General features: G+C 49.5%; 1 protein-coding gene across 1 annotated transcript; it reads left to right on the top strand.

The window, feature by feature from the left end:
* The first annotated feature begins 9944 nt into the window (after positions 1 to 9944).
* On the top strand, positions 9945 to 18162 carry IGSF23 (immunoglobulin superfamily member 23). The gene is made up of 4 exons (XM_082676062.1): positions 9945 to 10406; positions 14286 to 14543; positions 16509 to 16653; positions 18062 to 18162. The coding sequence occupies exons 1-2, from the start codon at positions 9959 to 9961 to the stop codon at positions 14396 to 14398; spliced, it is 561 nt and encodes a 186-aa protein (XP_082532188.1). The 5' UTR covers positions 9945 to 9958; the 3' UTR covers positions 14399 to 14543; positions 16509 to 16653; positions 18062 to 18162.
* The last annotated feature ends 1466 nt before the right edge of the window (positions 18163 to 19628 follow it).

Here is a 19628-nt window from a genome sequence, read left to right as displayed (position 1 = left end):
TACTCTAACTCCACCTTTCTAACTGGTGTGCTGTTGGCTTTTCAGGTGAGACAAGTCTGTGTTGTATGGGACAGTCCCACCTATTACTGCAGGATCTTTACCCCAATAAATGTCAGTACTGTTTCACCCTCAGGCGTGTGACGACCAAAATGTAAGCAGATATTTCCAAAACCCCTGGAAGGGGCTGTGGATGCCTCTGACAGATGACAGGACATCCTTCCATGGAAATGAGAAACATGCGGGATAAGGCTTTCCCCACTCAAACTTAGCCCCTGGTGGGACAGGGAGTTCTTTTGGGTCTCAAGCTGCTTTTTTTACAATTCTGTCCAGAACTGCCCAGCATTGGCTATTTGTCATGTTATTAATAAAATGATGCTTTACTGCTCCCCTCCAACACACCATCACACACACACATACTCACACACACACGGAGCAGGAGAAATAAGCGGTGCTACAAGGACTCAAGGAGCCAAGCAAACAGGATCTGACCTTGTGCCTCATTGTCCTGAGGATGGGAGGAAGGAAGTGAGGCTGGCTTGGGATGAATGTGACTTACGTCTGTGTGACCTTGAACAATTTATTCAACCTCATCCATGTGTCTCTGTTTTCTCAGATGAAAAGATGAAAACAATAATAAGGCTGTTAGAAGGCCCAAGTGACTTTATTTTTTTAAATTTTATTGGAGTATAGTTGATTTACAATGTGTTAGTTTCCCAAATGACTTTATTTCTTTTAATATTTATTTCTTTGTTTATTATTTATTTTTGGCTGCGTCGGGTCTTATTTGCGGCACACAGGATCTTTCCTTGCGACACACAGGGCTCTCTAGTTGTGGTACACAGGTTTAGTTGCCCCATGGCATGTGGGATCTTAGTTCCCCGACCAGGGATTGAACCCTAGTCCCCTGCATTGGAAGGCAGATTCTTAGCCACTGGACCATCAGGGAAGTCCCCGCAGATGACTTTAAAAGATTGTTGTGTATAATGTTTAAGATCACAGACTCCAGAATCTGGCAGCTGGATCTACCCAGCCATCCACCAGCTGTGTAGCCTTGGGTAAGACACTTACCCTCTCTGTGCCTCTGTTTCCTCCTTTGTAATAGGAAAATGGCAGCACACCCCTCAGAGGGCTGTTGAAAGGATGAATGAACTAATATTTGTAAAGTGTTTAGAGCAGTGCCCCACTCAGAGTTGAGTTCTCTGTAAATGTTAGCAATTGTCATGCCACGATTATTTCCTCTAAGTGGGACTCGTGTATTTTTTAAATTAAACTCTCGACTTTATTCTAATTTCACCAATATTTCCACTAACATCCTTCTACTGTTTCAGGATGCACTCAAGATACCATAACACATGTCATTTTCATGACTCCTGAATCTCCTTTGTGACAGTTTCTTAGTCTTACCTTGTTTTTCACGGCTGTCATAGTTTTGAGGAATACTGGTCAGATATTTTGTAGCATGTCCCTCAATTTGGGTTTGTCTGAGTTTTTCTCAGACTGGAGTTATGGGTTTGTTGGGGCGGAGGCGGGGCAAGAAATACCATAGAGGTGAAGTACCCTTCTTATCACATCATATTAGGAGCTACATAGTACTCACATGACATCACTAGTGACGGTAGACTAAGCTATTTTTTTTTTTTGGTTTTTTTTTTTGGTACGCGGGCCTCTCACTGTTGTGGCCTCTCCCGTTGCGGAGCACAGGCTCCGGACGCGCAGGCTCAGCGGCCATGGCTCACGGGCACAGCCGCTCCGCGGCACGTGGGATCTTCCCGGACCGGGGCACGAACCCGTGTCCCCTGCATCGGCAGGCGGACTCTCAACCACTGCGCCACCAGGGAAGCCCTAGACTAAGCTATTTGACCCTAATGAAAGAGAAGTGACTTATTGGATATTCCATCTGCCATTTGCATCCTTTCTTCCTACTTAAGCAGTCAATCCCTTCCCCAAGTTAACTATGGACTCGATGATGGTTTGTTATGATTTCTACATAATTTAGCTATTTCTTGGAATATAAGCAAGGGTTTGTTTTAGACTGTAAAGGCAAGCTACGTACATGACTGTTCCTGGCCTTCTTCTGTTTTTTAAAAAACAATTTAAAAAAATTTAATTGTGATTTAAAAAAACCCTCATGATACAAAATTTACCATCTTAACCATTTTTAAGGTACAGTTCAGTAGTATTAAGTATCTTCCCATGGTTATGCAACAAACGGGCTCGTGTTCTTTTTGTGACACACGAAAAATTTACACAGTTATGTGGACACGTTTTATTTTCATCATTATGTTTTTATTTTCATCTGCATTCATGTAATTGGCATATAAGTATAAAATTTTGTGAATGTTACTGTTTAAAAACTGAGTTGAGGGCTTCCCTGGTGGCGCAGTGGTTGAGAGTCCGCCTGCCGATGCAGGAGACACGGGTTCATGCCCCGGTCCGGGAAGATCCCACATGCCGCGGAGCGGCTGGGCCCGTGAGCCATGGCTGCTGAGCCTGCGCGTCCGGAGCCTGTTGCTCCGCAACGGGAGAGGCCGCAACAGTGAGAGGCCCGCGTACCGCAAAAAAAAAAAAAAAAAACACAAGCTTCAGGTGCTGTTACCCGGATAAAAGAGAGTGAGTACTGGTGGAGCAGAAACCACAGGGTCCTCATCCACAGATGGTTATTAATCATGTTGCAAATACTTGTTTATTACCCATCAGTGGTCCCCTGGCCTGGCTAGTTGGTCTAGCAGAGGCCTTCAGAAAAATCATAGAAGAGTCAGTATGGCTAATATTAATACAGACATAACCACGTCACTTGATAATGACTACTTTTAGAGACTCACGGGGGAGACTTTGCCCCAGGGTGAGGTAGAACCTGGACATGTCTGGGAGAGAAAAGCATGAACTTCTGAGTCAGATCTGAATTCAAATTCCAACACTCTCATTGTACTCACTCACTCACTCATTTTTTCATGCATTTGCTAAAGGAAATTCATTGGGCACTCATGATGTGCCAGGTACCGTTCTAGACCCTGAGAAAACCGTCATGAGCCAAACAAAATCCCTACCCTCCTGGATCTGACATTCTAGCTAGGGAGGTGGATGTGGGGGATAAGAGACAAATAATAAACAAGCGGACAAAGAAATAAGTCATTTCAGATAGCAGTAAATACTGAAAAGAAAAGAAAGCAGTGTGTCTTGCTAGCAAGAAGCTAGGGGCCTGATATGCAGTAGGTATTAGGGAAGGCCTTTGTGGAGAGTTGATATTTGATTTGAGACGGGAATAATGAGATGCAGTCAGCCATGAGATGATCTGTGAAAGTCTCCAAGAGGGAGTAGCAGTGCTAAGGCCCTGAGGTGACCCGCTCCAAGAACTGACAAAAGTCATTGTGAATAGCTCTGTGACATTAGGTGAATTACTTAGCCTCTGTGCACTGCTGGAAAATGAGGATGCTCATACCAACCCCTCAAGGTTACAATGAGGATTCAATCAGACAACAGCTGTAAGACGCAATAGCTAGGGCCTGTCTTACAGCTGTCAGACAACAGCTGTAAGACGCAATAGCTAGGGCCTAGGGCACAACAGGTGTTCAGTAAATATTAGCTATTATTTGGACAGTATTATTATTAACTTAAGAAGGAAAGAATGGGCCTGGACGGTAAAAAGGATGAGAGAAAGAAGCTTTTGTGTCTTATCCTTCCAGAATCCAAAATTCAGGATACAGTATGAGCAAGGCTCTGAGAAGGGGCTTCTGATCATGACTCCAGGACATCCTAGATACCAATATTAATAATAATTAGCATTATCGTAATAGCTGCGGCCATTCATTGGGCACCTACGATATTCCAGACACTCTGCTGGGTACCTGATGTCCGTGGGCCCCTCTGCCCCTGGGGTAGGCACTATTATTAACACCCCCATTTTACAGAGGCTCGGAGCCAATAGTTACCAAGTCTGGAGCAAAGCCGGGAGGCCAGCATGAGGCCCAGACACCGCCTACCTGATGACCTTTGGCCGGTCGTTGCCTCTGATGTGGGGTTACAGGGGCAGGACACTTCTGCCCCACTCTCCATCTTCACCATTCTCCCGGCCTGCAGGGGCTGGGAGGAGGAGGCAGAGAGGAGAGCCCCTTCTCCAGGGACCCCGCCCCAGCCTGCTCCCCACCCACACTGCCACCAACCCAGTGCTAGAGAAGAGTGCACACCTGGCGGTGACTTCCCAGCCCACAGCTGGAGCCCGAGACCTGGGGAGGCGGAGATTGGGCCGGGAATGGGCGGGGCCAGTGCGGGGGCGGGGCCAAGGCTGCGTACTGGACTGTGCGCTCTAGGGGACCCCACTCCCGACAGGGCGACTTCCCCTGAGCCACCGCAGGACGGAAAACGGTATGAGGTGTCCTCTCGGCGCCGCCGGCTCCGGCCACAGCCCCGCCTGGAGAAGGATGCTTCTAACAGGTGCGTGAGAGACAGGGGCTGCACCCACGGGTTGGAGACAAAGAGGGGATATCCCCGGGGAGAGCCTTTATTCAAATCAGAGACGCCCCCACTCTGAGCTCTGACTCTGGTCAGTTTAAAGCCCTTGCAGCACGGGTGCCCGACGCACAGGAGCTCTTGAAATCCCCAAGAGGCCGTGCAATTGATCCCTTCTACAAAGGAGGAAAGTGAGGCTCAAATAGGGGTGGGGTCATTCGCTCAAGAGCACGTGACTGACAAAGGCAAAATCAGAATTCAGGACCCCATCCCAGTCCCTTTCCACCAGAGCACCGTGCCTCACCCTAGCTGTTCACATCTAATAATAATTTTAAAATAATAAGAACAACAATAATAAAATAACAATCATAATATAAAGAGGTCATTGTGACTGAGTACTTCTACATGTCAGCCTGTTCTAAGTGGCTTTCTTATAGTAACATTTAATTCTTAACCCCATGAGGCAAGAGCTATCTGATCCCCATTTCATAGAGTGAAACTTAGACACAGAGAGGTTATGGGTCCTCCCCAGGCCACACAGACTGAAAGTAACAGAAGGAGGACTCGAACCCAGATGGTCTGGCCACCAAGACCACACTTTCCAGAGACCACACACATCTGCCTCTCAGAGAATAAATGAATTGCCTGTTTTTCCAGGTCTTAAAAAGTCCAGTTCTGTGTCATTTCAAAACCCCACCCACAGTTTAAGGCTTCACCTCCTCTCCAGCTCTGGCGTGGGTCAGACTGCAGCGGAGACATGGTGGCAAGCGGTGGGCCTCGTTCTTATTTCTCTCTGTGGGTCCTTTCTCCCCACACAGAGCTGAGGCCTGTGCCCACCCCACCCCCAAAGGCCATGCGCAGGGGAGAGGAAAGCAAGGAAGGGGCAGGAAAGTTTCAACTTGGCTGCTGTAGTTGTAAGGTGGGGACATGGCCTTCTGTGTGGCTGAGGCATGATGGTTAGATCTTTCTGGGTGGGGAATCCACCCAGCAGGTCGTTTCCCATGGGGCTCTTTGCCAGGACAGCCTCCAGCCGGCTCCCTTCAGAGGCATCCACACTGGCTCAAGGAAAACTCGTGAACATCTTTGTTATCCCACCAAACGCTGGAGGCGTGGGCCATTTCCACCCAGCCCACTCCCCCTCCATCCCTCACCTGGAGACTTTGAGGTCTAAGTTCCCACAGACTCCGGAGCACACATCTCCAGCTCTCCAAGAGGTTTCCTTGGGGCCTCCCTGACTTGGCAGGAGGTGGAGGAAAGCCCCCAGCCCCAGGGGGCACCCCCAGTTCATCCTCAGCTCTCCCCCAGGAAGCCTCACTCTGTGCCATCCCCTCCTCTCCATGAGCTCTCGGCCTCCCTTCCCAAGGCCTGGCGGTGGCAGAGCAGCTGGTGCAGGCAGAACTGGTGACGGGTAACCCCTGTTAGCTAGACCTTAGTTGGGAACGGGGAGCTCTTAGCATCTGTTAGTTTATTCTCAGCCTCTGGAACCTCTGGGGAGATTTTGAGACAATGGGAGAGTCAAGTGTGACATTGTGGTGTATTTATATTTATACTTATATTTATACATAGTGATTCAGGGAGTGTCCTGGGCTCAAACGGGGAAAAATTGAATAGAGACTTTTTCTCATTTGATTGAAGATTAGAGATGAAATAAAGTAGCCACGCTCCTGGCAAGTAAGAGTTCTGGAACCATCTCTATGGTTCCAGCTCTGAAATTCCATATATATATATTTTACAGGTATTATATATAAGGTATTATTATGGTATATATTGTATATATAGTATAGTATTTATAGGTATATATATGGTATTATTATAGTATATTTATATATATATATTTTATAGGTATTATATATATATATTATTATAGTATATAAATCTTATATATAAGGTATATATGATATTTAGGTATTATATGTATTTAATACCTAAGTTGGACTGTCCTGAGCCCTGAAAATTCATAATCTCATTGAATCTCAGGCACTCAGTTGGTTACCATCAACCACCCTCCTTGATGAGTGGGAAAACTGAGGCTCAGGGCCCTGAAGAAAGAGCAGCCGAGTCAGGGTTATGAACCCAGGTCCAGCGGCCTCGGAGTCTATGAATGAAACCATGATTTTACATCAGCTGGAGTAAGGATTGCTAAGATGTGGGGTTTTCTTCTTCCGATGCCTTGAGGACACTCCCTGAATCACCAGGCACCTGCAGCGGTGTCAAGAGTCAGAACTTGATAACAGAACACGGACTGCGTGACCTGGGATCTTCCCCTTCCATCATGTATTCAACAAACACCCCTAATGCCTACTCAGGGCCCAGCCTGTGCTGGGGACACAGCTGGGGACACAGCAGCCCTGCCCTCCTGGGGCTCACAGTCCAGAGAGAAGACAGACCCGTCCCCAGACAGTGATGACCCAGAATGGGTGGGGCAGGAATGGGTTGGGGGAGGGAGACCCAGAGGAAAGGGCTCAGGTCTGAAGCTAGGAAGGTGGTGGTCAGGGGAGGACCTTTCAAAGCCGTCAAAATCGAAATAGGAGCTCGGAAAGATATGACGTCAGCTATGCAAATTGCATCCCTGTGCTCTTTGTTTCATAAAACCGTAAGACAACAAATCTTTCTATCAAGATAGAAAAGCAAAACCTTGAGCAGCTTCTTGGGTATAACACTTTATTCCTGTCACTTTGACAAGAGCTTCCATTGCCCCATCAAGTCAATTAAGGTCCCTGCCCAAACACTGTATAATAGTATCTATTACCAAGCGCACCTGAGGGTCAGGGAAGATTTCAGAAGGCGGGATGCCTGAGCCAAAACTTGAATCACAGCTTGATAAAGAGTTGGTGCGGAACAGCATTCTAGGTAGGGAGAACAGCACAGGCAGGGGCCTGGAGGCTAGAGCAACTGCACGGCGTTCAGTCGGACTGATGCAGAGGATGAGGGAAGAGTGGAAAACGGAGCGCAGAGATGTAGCAAGAGTGACAGGTGAAGGAGTCTGCACTATGTCCTGAGGGCACTGGGGAGCCATGGAAGGTTTATGAGCAGGGGGAGTAGAAAGGTCACACCAGCTGCCGACTCAGAGAGAAAAATCAGTGGAGGTGGGAGGTGGGCAGTGAGCCTGCCAGAAGACCCTGTGGTGAGATGACTCCTAACTCTCCACTTATGACCTTGGCTCTGAGACTCATGCTTGCTGTGCCTCAGTTTCCCTGCCTGGAAAACAGTGCCAACTTCTGAGCTGTTGAGAAGGACACACACACACACACACACACACACACACACACACACACACACACACACACCCTCCCTCCCTCCCTGGGCATATCACGTTTGTACCTGATGATGCCGCCTGCCCTGGAAGATGTTCTCTCTGGCCACGGCTTCTCCTTCATTTACCCAGAAGAGACCTGAGGTTTCACATTTGTTCTGTAAGTGGGTATTTCTGATCCTTAAAATGTAACAACTTATCATGTGTTTTTTATCTTAAAAGGCACATTTACGGTACTTGCAAGTGTGGAGGCAAGAATGACAATAATGATGAAAATTATAATGAATGTCCAGCATTGATCTGGCAGTCACTTTGTTAGTGCATTAGTCTAAGCACTTTCCAAGCACTAGATCGGGGCTTCTGAACATCGGCACTACTGACATTTTGGACCCGATGATGCCTTGTTGTGCGGGCCCGTCCTGTGCACTGCAGGATGTTTAGCCGTATCCGTGGCCTCTACCCACCAGATGCCAACAGCACACCCTCCCAAGTCGTGACAACCAAAAAGATTTCCAGACATTGTCAGTGTCCCCTGGCAGGGGGGTGGACTGGGGTGGGGGGGATCATCCCCACTGAAAATCTTTAGAGACATTATTATTCTCATTTTATAGATAAGGAAACTGAGGCTCAGAGAGGTTAACTAACTTTCCCAAAGTCACCAGAGCTAGTAAGTTCTGGGACGTGCGTGCCGGCAATCCAGTTCTGGAGCCTGCCATCTGGGGTGTGTGTGCATTTGTGTGTGCAAAACGATTAAGAGCCTAGTTTATACTCTCTTATTTATTCAGATTTTATTTAATTTTTGAATGGGTTATACATTCCCATGGTTCAAGTCGCAATGATATATAAGAAGGCCTTGAGTGAAGTCTCTGTCCTTCCCCACCCACCCAGTTCCCCATGTACCTTCCCTCGCCCCCACCTCCCGCATACAGATAACCACTATTTTTTTTTTTTTTTGCGGTACGCGGGCCTCTCACTGGTGTGGCCTCTCCCGTTGCGGAGCACAGACTCCGGACGCGCAGGCTCAGCGGCCATGGCTCACGGGCCCAGCTGCTCCGCGGCATCTAGCATCTTCCCGGACCGGGGCACGAACCCACGTCCCCTGCATCGGCAGGCGGACTCTCAACCACTGCGCCACCAGGGAAGCCCAATACTTTTCTTATCGATACCTAGGAGCTCTATATATGGTAGTGAAATGGGCTCTTCATCTGTGATATCAGTTGCAGATTATTTTTCGTAGTATGTCATTGTCCTTTTGACTTTGTGGGTTGTTTTTTTTGTTAACTTTGCAAAAGTTTCTTTTTATTATTATGTCAAAATTTTCAGCCTTTTATGACTGGAGTTCATGTTCTTACTGCAATAGTCATCATTCTAGTGAGAGGCAGAAGAATGGGGTGGGCAAGTGCATAGGGTCTGGAGCCAGACTCCAAGGGTTTGCCTCCATGCTCTATGCAATATGGAAAATTAGGGGAAATGAGAGAAACAGGGATGGGGGATACACTGGACAGTATCGTTTAGTGGCTACGAATTTCAGCTGCCTGGGCATGGATCACAACTCAAATGTTTATCACTTATGAAATTCTGAAAGAACATCTTAAATTCTCTGAACCTCCATTTCCTCATCTCTGATAGGGGTATAATAGCTGTATCAGTCAGAGGTGAGGCAAGACACAGATGGTCCACTCAAAAGGAGTAATGAGGAGAGTTTAATAGGGGGACTAGGCAGGGTATAGGTAAACTGACATGGGATTTTGCAGCACCCAGGGGCTAGCAAGAGCAGGAAGCTATTACCTCCCCTGGGCTAGAAGCTGTAAAAGGAACAGCAGACCCCCAAACCCCAAAAGAGTGGTGGATGGAGAGGGTCACCCAATAGGATCTCTAATAGAGGGACCTACTGAACCAGTGCTGACGCAGCAGGGAGGGAGCTGTGGGACCAGTTACCTCAAGGTCACTCCCTTCAGCCCTCCTGTCTTCCACCAATGCTCCCATTGGCAGAAGCCAACCAGAAACAAAAGGCGAGGGATCCCCAGAGATGCAGCTCAGGGAAGTCAGCCTTTTGGGGAGCAGAGCAGAGCAAGATGGAGGGCGAATCTGCGTGACATCCAGCATAATAAGTGCCTTGCGGGGCCGAAGTAGGAATAAGTAAGATAATATATGTTCAACATTTTAGACAGTGTCTGGCTTGTAGGAGGTTCTTAAGGAATGCTCCTTTTTACTTCTTTATTATTATTATTATTATCACCGTCGTCGTCATCAACTCTGATGGCCCTCATTCTCACCAGCACAGGAAGGGTTACTTGCTGGGACACCATCTTGCCTTTGATCCCATGGCTTCCTGCTCTCTCTTCTCCCTCCCACCCCCTCCAAGGCAGCCTGCTGGCATTCTTCACCTGCTCTGCCTCCTCGGAGCTGCCCTCTTCTGGGTCTCTGGACCCCTCGACCGAAGGAGCTGATGCCCACCTGCCAGTCCCCAGAAGCCTCGATGGGGTTCTGTCTACTTCTTGGTTCCGAGGGCACGAGGCCCAGCCAGAAGCCATGATCTTCTCCCCTGAGGGCCTCCCAGTGCCCGGCCACACTGGCCGGGAGACGCTGGATACCCAAGGCAGCCTGGTCGTCAGAGATGTGACAACTCGAGATGCAGGCAGCTACACCGTGGTGCTGGAAAGCAGCAGGGGACGCAGGAGTGTGATGGCGCAGATACAGGTCCATGGTGAGCGGGGCCCCATGGCGGGAGGCACCCGGTTCTCAGTCAGCAGTGCCCATCGGGACCCATTCTGTCACCAATCCTCCCTAACAAACCACCCCAGAACTTAAAATAGCAACTGTATTTTCAGCTCAGGATTCTGCTGAACAGTTCTTTTGGTCTCAGCTAATTTTAGTCGGGCTCCCTTACGTTTCTGCAGCCAGTTGGGGGAAGGGATTGCGTAGGCACTGGTCCAGGATGGCCTCCTTCCCATGTCTGGCAGTGGCCTGGCTGGCAGCTGGCGTAGTGGGGGTAATTGGGCCACGAGGCTTCTCATCCTGCAGCAGGATAGCCTAGGCTTGTTCACTCAGCAAAGGATGAGAAACAAGAGCAGAAGCTTCAAGGCCTCCCGAGGTCCCGGCTCAGAACGCGCATGCCATCGCTTCTGCCACGTTTTTATTGGCCAAAGCGAGTCACATGACCAGCTTTGCTCCAACAGGAGGGAAATAGGCTCGGCCTCTTGGTGAGAAAAGTTGCAAAGTCTCCTGGCTATTTCTTTGTCATCTATCACACTTTCCAACAGATATTCATTAAATATTTGTTCATTATCACTTGGGGAAGGCCAAGGGTCTCTGGTGGTAGCCTTCAGAACTCACCTCTGGTTTTTTTGTTTGCTTTTTCGGGGTTTTTTTGCAGGACGCGGGCCTCTCCCGTTGCGGAGCACAGGCTCCGGACGCGCAGGCTCAGCGGCCATGGCTCACGGGCCCAGCCGCTCCGCGGCATGTGGGATCCTCCCGGACCGGGGCACGAACCCGCGTCCCCTGCATCGGCAGGCGGACTCTCAACCACTGCGCCACCAGGGAAGCCCTCACCTCTGTTCTTATGAGCTATTCAGCTCTGGACTTGCACTTTCACACCTGAACCAGAAAAAACAAGCCCTGGGGTTAACCAGAGCCATTGTCCTTAGAAGGTAGTTTAGAGACGTATTAATCTACTAGGGCTGCCGCTCCAAAATACCACATGCTGGGAGGCTTAAAAAACAGAAATCTATTTCTCACAGTTCTGGAGGCTGGAAGTCCAAGATCAAGGTGTGGGCAGGGGTGGTTTCTTCTGAGGCCTCTCTCCTTGGCTTGCAGATGGCTGCCTTCTCACTGTGTCCTCACATGACCTTCCTTCTTTGTGTGCACCCCTGGTGTCTCCCTGTGTGTCCTAGTCTCTCTTCTTATAAGGACATCAGTCAGATTGTATTAGGGCCCACCCTCACCGCCCCATTAAAGGCCCTGTCACCAAATACAGTCCCATTCTGAGGTACTGGGCGTTAGCACTTCATATGAATTTGGAGTGGTGGGGGCGGGGAGGGTAGGAGCACAGTTCAGTCCTATAATAGTTAGGGTTCAGATTCTGGTGTGCTAATAAAGACCCAAAACAACAGTGTCTTAAATAAGATAGAAATTTATCTCTCTCACATAGTTGTCTGGCATGAACAGTGTAGGGATGATGCGGTGGCTTCAGGGTGGCGGGACCCAGGCTCCTTCTAATTGTTCTGTCCTCACTAGGTTCTATCCTGCCTGGGGGACCCAAGAGAGCTCCCATCACGTTTGCATTCCAGCCAACATAACAGGAGAGGAGAAGGGGAGGGAGGATGCCTTCCTCTTATGGCCCAACACAGAGGTTGCTCACATCCCATTGGCTGGGAACTAGTCACATGGTCATACTTAGCTATAAGAGAAGCTGAAAACGTAGGCTTTATCCTGGGCAACGATATACCTAGATAAAATGTAGGATTCTGTGACTAAAGGAAGAAGGGCAGAAAAGATGGAGGGAGATGCCAAAGGCGGGGATATCTGAGCTGGGACCTGAAGCCTGGGTGGGAGCGTGCCAGGGGAAGAGTTGGGGAAAGTGCTCGTGCAGAGAGACCAGCCGGCGTAAGCACGGGAAGCATGAGTGAGTGGCTCCAATTTACTGAGCCCTCCCTATGGACCAAACGCTGGGGGATTCCACAACAGCACGAGAAACAAGATGCTCTAAGCGCCACCCCCCTTGCACAAGTGGGGAGACTGAGGCTTGGAGAGGTGACATCCACAGCCTGTGGTCACGTCGAAGCAAAGGGCCAAGCTAGGATTCGCACCCCTCTCTGTGATCCAGGAGCTCATCTCCTTCCACGCTGCCTCTCTAGCCCTGCGACATCTCTCAGGTACAAGCAAAGGTGGAGAGAGGCGGCTAGGAACCCCGCTTCTGCACCGGGATTTTTTTTTACCTCCACCAGGACATGTAAGGGCTGCTGAGGTCCATCAGTCTACATATCTGTGATTTGAAGGCCAGGTCTTCTAAAAGCCCACCTCCACACCTGTGCCTGTGCCGTTCTCTGCCTGGTGCTTGTGCAGGCTCTGAAACCGGAACCGCCTGCATTCAAATCCCTGCTCCTTCGCTTACTAGCCACGTGCCTTTGCAAAGTGACTTCCCATTTGTGTGTTTCAGCGTCCTCCTCTGTAAATGGAGTCACTGTAGACCCTCCCTCGTAGGAGTGCTGTGAACAACAAATGAGCTGTTCGCGCCAAGCGCCTAGAACAGTGCCTGGCACGGAGTAAGCAAACGTTCGCCATGAGTTTTTCAGGGGACTTGACCTCTTTGAGCTTTCGTTTTCCCATTAAAAGGGGGATAACAATAAGACCTACCTCATAGCGTTGTTGTGAGGATTAAATGAGTAAATCCAGTGGCTTCTGAGCTTTTAAAATCATGACCCACAGTAAGAACTGCATTTCATATCATGACCCAGTATGTCCGTATATCCACACACCACCAGTCACTGAAAGACAAGTGTCATAAAATAACAATTATTGCTATGAGTAATGCACTCTGATATTTTCTATTATATTTCATTTCATGTTTTAAATGCTGGTTACACCCTACTAAATGACTTCACCCAAGCATGGGTCTCATTTGCAATATAACAAGCCAGTAAGATAACAAGCTATCGTCAACATGTGTTTAGAATGGTGCTTGGCTCGTAGTAAGAGCCCAGTCTAGGTGGCTGTTACATATTGATTCTTGTTTCCACACCTGGTGGGCTCTTTGTCCTCCTGCAAGGCTTAGCTCAGGCACCACCTCCTCCAGGAAGCCTTCTGTGAGCTCTCTGGTTGGACTGAAGTTTTTTTCCCTTTTCATGTTGCATGGAAGTTGGAAATCATCTCCGTGTGGTGGTCCCCAGCACTCACCACGACATCAGATTCAAATCCCAGCTATGCCTCTCTCTCTGACCATGAGGCCTGGCCCTAAGCACCCCCAGACCTCAGAGTCCTTCACCTAAGAAAAAAAAGAAAAAAAAAACACAAAAAGAGAACTATGGTGAGGATTATATATGTGCTCTGTAAGGAGCCCTCCCAGCAGCCAGTGGCTGAGGCCCCAAGCCTTGGAGGTCCCCTTGACCCCTCACTCTCTCCCACCCGCATCCAATCCATCGGCAAGTCCTATGGGCTCTGCCTGCAAAATGATCCAGAACCCAACAGCTCCTCCTAGCTCCTTGGCTTTTATCCTGGCCCAGCTGAGGGCAGGGGAGCTGGGGTATTTACATACCAGCCCGCGTCAGTCGCTGTGGAAGGCTGCCCCGCCGTGTGCCCACCCTCCAGCACTCTGGCCTGTTGCCTCCATGGTCAGAGCAGGCTCTGGCAGCTAGCAAAAGCCCTGAAGCAACAGATACAGTGTTGGCAGTTGAAAGGGCTGAGGGTGAGGGTATCAACAGCTCTGCTACATCCAGCGTCTGGGCACAGACCAGGCGCTCCAAACACATTCGCTGGTGAATGAATGAGTGGATGAATGAATGAATGAATGCCTCTGTGGTGAACAGAAGACGTGCTCAGCCTCTCTGAGTGGTCTCCACCCATGTGATCTTGCTCCCTGTTTGCACAGCCAACTCTGATGGGGTGCTGCCGCTGACATTCCGGGGTATCCTCCGGAGCGAACTCAACTACTCAGTGATCCTGCAGTGGGTGGCTTCCATCGAACCTGAACCTGTGCTATGACGGACCTTCAATGGGCATCCTCGTGGGATCGGGGAGAGGCTGATTATCCAGAGGTTGTCCTTGGAGGACCTGGGCACCTACGTACGCTTGGCCGAGGATAGCCAGGGAATGTATGTCTCCCAGCCTGTGACTATCACACTGCCACGTGAGTACCCCACCCTCACCCCGGACCCTGTACCCTTGCTGGTCAGTGGCCGGCTTTCCTGATTCCACTGAGCCACATTCTATGCTCAGCCCCCTCTGATACCTTTTATAGCCAAGATGGTATCTCATTCTTTCATCCTCCTGGCAGAGTGGGGATTACTAGCCCATTTTACAGATGAGAGGCTGCAGGCCAAAGACATAAACTCTAATGAAAGCTCAGGGCAGGATCTGGAGCCAGCTGCCTGGGTCCCGGCTCCAACCACCTGCTGGCTGTGTGAATCTGGGAAGGCTCTTCGCCTCTGAGTCTCAGCACATGCCGGAGAAAAAATTAAGGTGATAATATAATGAGTGGTTCCAAGCCTGGGTTTTGGAATTTGAATTTTGGCTCCACCACTTCCTGGCTGTGTGATTTTGGACCAGTGCCTTGACTTCTCTGTGCCTCAGTTTCCTCATCTATAAAATTGGGAAAATAATAGTGCCCACCCCAAAGTGTGGCTGTGAGCATTCGATGCGATAAGCCGGTGAACAGCTTAAAATAAGAGTGCCTAGCACTCTGCACCACTAGTGAGTGATCAATAAACATGAACTAGTATCATTGTCATGATTAGTATTATCCATATTATTATCAATTTTGTGCCTGTCACGGAGGCTCAGGAGGCAGTAACAAGAACAGTCAGTTAACTGGGATTAGAAAAGGGGTTTGGGAGCCCGTCAAAATGGGGTTCAATTCCTGTCCCTGTGCCTTCCTGGCTGGGTGACTTAGGACAAGTGACGTCCCTTCTCTGAGCCTCAGTTTCCTCCTGTGTATAATCAGAGTGATCGTGTAGACCTCCGCCAGATTGCTATAAGGAACTGAAATGGTGTATGTGTGAGGCTAGCAGAACACCAGTTAGCAGGTGCTTTAAGAATAGCAGCAGTTACCGTGCACATTATTTTTAGTATTTCTGTTTGTGGAGTGAGCTGGAAAGAGACAGAGAAGCTGCCAGTGGAGAAGCAGGGAGGCATGTAGGCCGCGGGGATCACATGAGCAAAGGTCCAGAGCATGGAAAGGGCAGGGATAATGGAAAGCCTGGCTTGGCTACGTTCCTGAGACCTGTCTCTCTCCCCAGCCAGGGTTCAGTGGGAGCTTCAGGATTTGGTTCTGAGGTGATTTCCTGGGAGAAAAAAAGGGTAAAAAATGTAAATCTTGGAGCACCTGTTGACCCTGACACATTCATTGAGAATGACAATACTTCCAAGACCCCGTTTCCTCACTCATCAACTGTTCAGGAAATGTATATTGAGCACCTATTGTGACTGGCCCATGCTGGGCAGTGCTGAGGGCATCTGGTGACAGAGACAGTCCTGGCCCTGCCCTCACAGGACTCCCAGTCCAGTAAGGGACAGACCTGTCCACAAACAGTAATGACCAGAGTGGGCAGGGCTGGGGTGGGGGAGCTCAGAGGGCTGTGAGACCCAAGGAGGTGCCTAACCCAGCAAGGGGATCAGGGCGGGCTTCCTGGAAGAGGGGGCATCTGAGCTGATACTAGGATACATAGGAATTGTCCAGGCCAAGGGAGAGAAAATGGCACAAATGGCATTCCAGGGGCATAGACAAAGGCCTGGAAGTAGGAGAGAGAGGGGAGTGAGCTTAGAAAATTGAGTAGACTCCAACCGGGCTTGGTTATAAAGGTAGGGGGTGGAGAGAGATGAGACTGGCCAGGTGGCAGGGCCTTGAAGGCCAAGGCGAAGTCCTGGGGAGCCACGGCAAGGTTCTGAGCAGGGGAGGAATAGGGTCAAGTGTGAACTTTAAAAAGACCCCTCTGGCTTCTGTGTGGTGGGAAGATGGGTCGGGGAGGGACTGGGACAGGAGAGCGGGGATGAAGCTGGGGTGGAGACCCGGAGGACGGGGAGGAGGTGGAATGGTGGGAGTGGGGGGTATGCAGGGAGGGTGTCTCCTCCAGTCTGTCCCCTTCTTGGTTCCCAGAAGCCGTCGTGGATCCCACAGACCCTGTGCCCATCAAGCCGAACCCTACCCTCTCCCTGTCAGGAAGCTCTGCCTTTGCCCTCATTGCGGCCGCACCTGTGGTACTGGTTGGAAGCGCGGTCTTCACCATAATCTGGAAGCTAAGGTACCTGCCTTCCCTCCTTCCCATCCAGTCGGCCCCCACAAGGCGCAGAGCTCATTCCGCAGCAAGACCGAAGCCAAGCCAACTGCCTCATCCCAAGGAGCTTAAAGCTCATTCGGAGAGGATGCCATTGACCCCTGACGTGCCCATCCAACTCGTCAGTTCCCAAAGCGGCCCCAGGGGAGCAAAGAGACAGGAGAGGTTCTGGAGGTGTGTCTTTGCCACAATGAGGGCAAAGGCAGAGCTTCTTCATCCCTTCCTTTTTGTCGAAGAGGAAACGAAGGCTGAGAGAGAACTGTGCCCCAGACCGCACAGCTGAAGAAGGATTCGAACCCAGAATACTGCCTCACTCAGTTCTAGCCCCTAACCTACACTGCCTCTGTTCCGACATTAACGATACAAGCCTTCGCAGCTGACGTACTAAGGAAGAGAAATCTGAATGCTGAAATGGTTTGGAAAGGCGCTGTGGACCAGCTGGGAGGGACTGGGGCCAGGTCTCCTGTCCACGAGTGCCGTGTGGAACCTTCTAGGGGTCGGGGAGGGCCAGGCTGCTGCTGAAGCAGCCCCATCGTCTTCGTCCCTGTGGCTCTCATTTCCTGGGCCCTCAGTAAGTGCCAGGAGCCCTCACGTCACGGCTCTCAGGATGGGTGCTGTTCTTGTCCTCATTTCCCACGAGTAGAACTAAATCTCAGAGAAATCCATCAACTTTCCCAAAGGACATGCCGCTGACAAAGAGCTGACCCTGAATCAAACCCAGGTCTAACTCCAAAGTCATGTGTTTAGAGGGGAAAGGTGAGAAATCGGGCTGGTGTGAAAAATCCTCACTCAGACCCCCTGGAATCCCTCCCTCCGTGAGCGGCAGGAGGGGTCACTTCCTGTCCTCCCCGCCATCTTGGCCAATACCTATTATGGCAGACCAATGCTGACATCATCCAGAAGGAACCAGCCTTGTCCAATCAGCTGTGACCTTGGAGATGAGGTCATGAGGACAAGCATGGCTTGCCCCAGTGGAGAGGGGCAATCTTCAGGAAAGAGGGGTCTGGGCTGGGAGGCACCCTACACACACGTCTACGATACCCATCAAGGGCCAAGAGAGACCCCCGTGGTTTACAGTGAAGGCCATGGACCCTGAAGCCAGGTCCCTTAGGTTCATCCCAGCTCTGCCATATGCTAGCCTGTGGGACGACTTTGGGTGACTCGTTTAACTGCTCTGTGGCCCATCAGTAAAACAAGGATAACGGTAACATAATACCTGCCTCAAAGGGTAGGTGTGTGGATTACGTGAGATGGTGGGAGTAAAGAACTCTAAACAATGCCTGGCACGTGGGGAGCCTTCAATGACTGTCAGCCACATGTATTATTATTATTGTTTTTGTTATTATTAATATTTATCTCTCTCTCTTCACTGTAGGTGTGGCTGACAAAGAAGAAATGGGTGAACCGCTTTGGGTTTTTTTTTTCAGTTTAAATAAATTGAATAAAAATTTAAAAAACAAATAAATGAATCTAGACAAAAGGAGCTATTACAAGCAGATCTTAATCATGAATTTTTATGTGGTACTCAAAAATACTAACAGCTATTTTACAATGTCCAGTTTCAAAAGATAAATTTTGTGCGGGGCTTCCCTGGTGGCACAGTGGTTGAGAGTCCACCTGCCGATGCAGGGGACACGGGTTCGTGCCCCGGTCCGGGAAGATCCCACATGCCGCGGAGCGGCTAGGCCTGTGAGCCATGGCTGCTGAGCCTGCGCGTCTGGAGCCTGTGCTCCACAACGGGAGAGGCCACAACAGTGAGAGGCCCGTATAACACACACACACACACACACACAAAAGATAAATTTTGTGGAACACATGTGTATATTTCTGTCCAGTATATAATTAGTAGTGGAACTTCACAGTTATAGAATATGTATATCTTCAGCTTTTATCACTGCTCCCAAATTGTTTTCCAGTCAAATTCATTGTATTTTCATACAATGGGTTCCACAGTGAAATACTACATAGTAATGGAACAAATTTAGATAAATCACAAAAACATGAAATCTCGTAAACACAGCTACAGGAGAGGGCAGAAGTTATACTACCATTTTTAATAATACAAGCATTACCAGGAACTCACTAGCGGTCCAGTGGTTAGTACTCTGTGCTCTCACTGCTGAGGGCCCAGGTTGGATCCCTGGTTGGGGAACTAAGATCACACAAGCTGCATGGCATGGCCAAAAATAAAACAAAAAAACCCCCTACTCTTTGCTATTAGAAGACAGGATATGTGGGGTGGCAAAGAAAAAACAAAGGAGTACAAATGAGCATCTGAAGTGTGGGCACCTATCAGTCCAACAGGTGATACCAAGAAGGAGTGTGGGGAGGGGAGAATCCTGGGGCTGGGGACAAGATGAAGGCCCTGGCAGCTCCATTTGAGACCTCCTCCCTCCAGGTTTTCTGGTCATTTTTCTGTGGGATGTTCCCATCTTGTTGAGAGCCCCAGGGACTGCTTTTGTCTCCTCTTGCCAGCTGCCAACACTCCATCTCCCCATCTCACCAAATCCCTTGGAGCACATAAACAATCAGTCCAGATTTCTTAAAACTCTTGTGCTGCAACCAAAAGAAACTCACTGAAGTAGCTCAAGAAAAAGACACAGGGAAGATTTAATATACGGATCCAGGAAGAGTTCCAGGAATCCAAGGGTGTATCAGTCAGCACTTGCTATGTAACAAACTACCTGCCAAAACGTAGTGGCTTGAAACAACAGCGATTTATTTAGCTACAATTCTATGGGTTATCAATGTGGGCTGGGCACAGCTGGGCAGCTCTTCTGGTCTCTGCTGGGCTCACTTATGCATCTACGGTTGGTTGGCAGGTTACCTAGGGGCTGTCTGGACTGGGATAGCCTCAGCTGTGGTAACTAGCCATGTAACTGACTCTTCCATGTCATCTCTCATTCTCTAGCAAACAGACACAAGCATGCTCATGACAGAGG

Source organism: Grampus griseus, assembly GCF_964374135.1.
Source record: "Grampus griseus genome assembly, chromosome: 19".
In the NCBI taxonomy this organism is placed as follows: Eukaryota; Metazoa; Chordata; class Mammalia; order Artiodactyla; family Delphinidae; genus Grampus; species Grampus griseus.
Note: the sequence above shows the minus strand (reverse complement) of the source record. Positions and strands in the feature narration are given on the sequence as shown.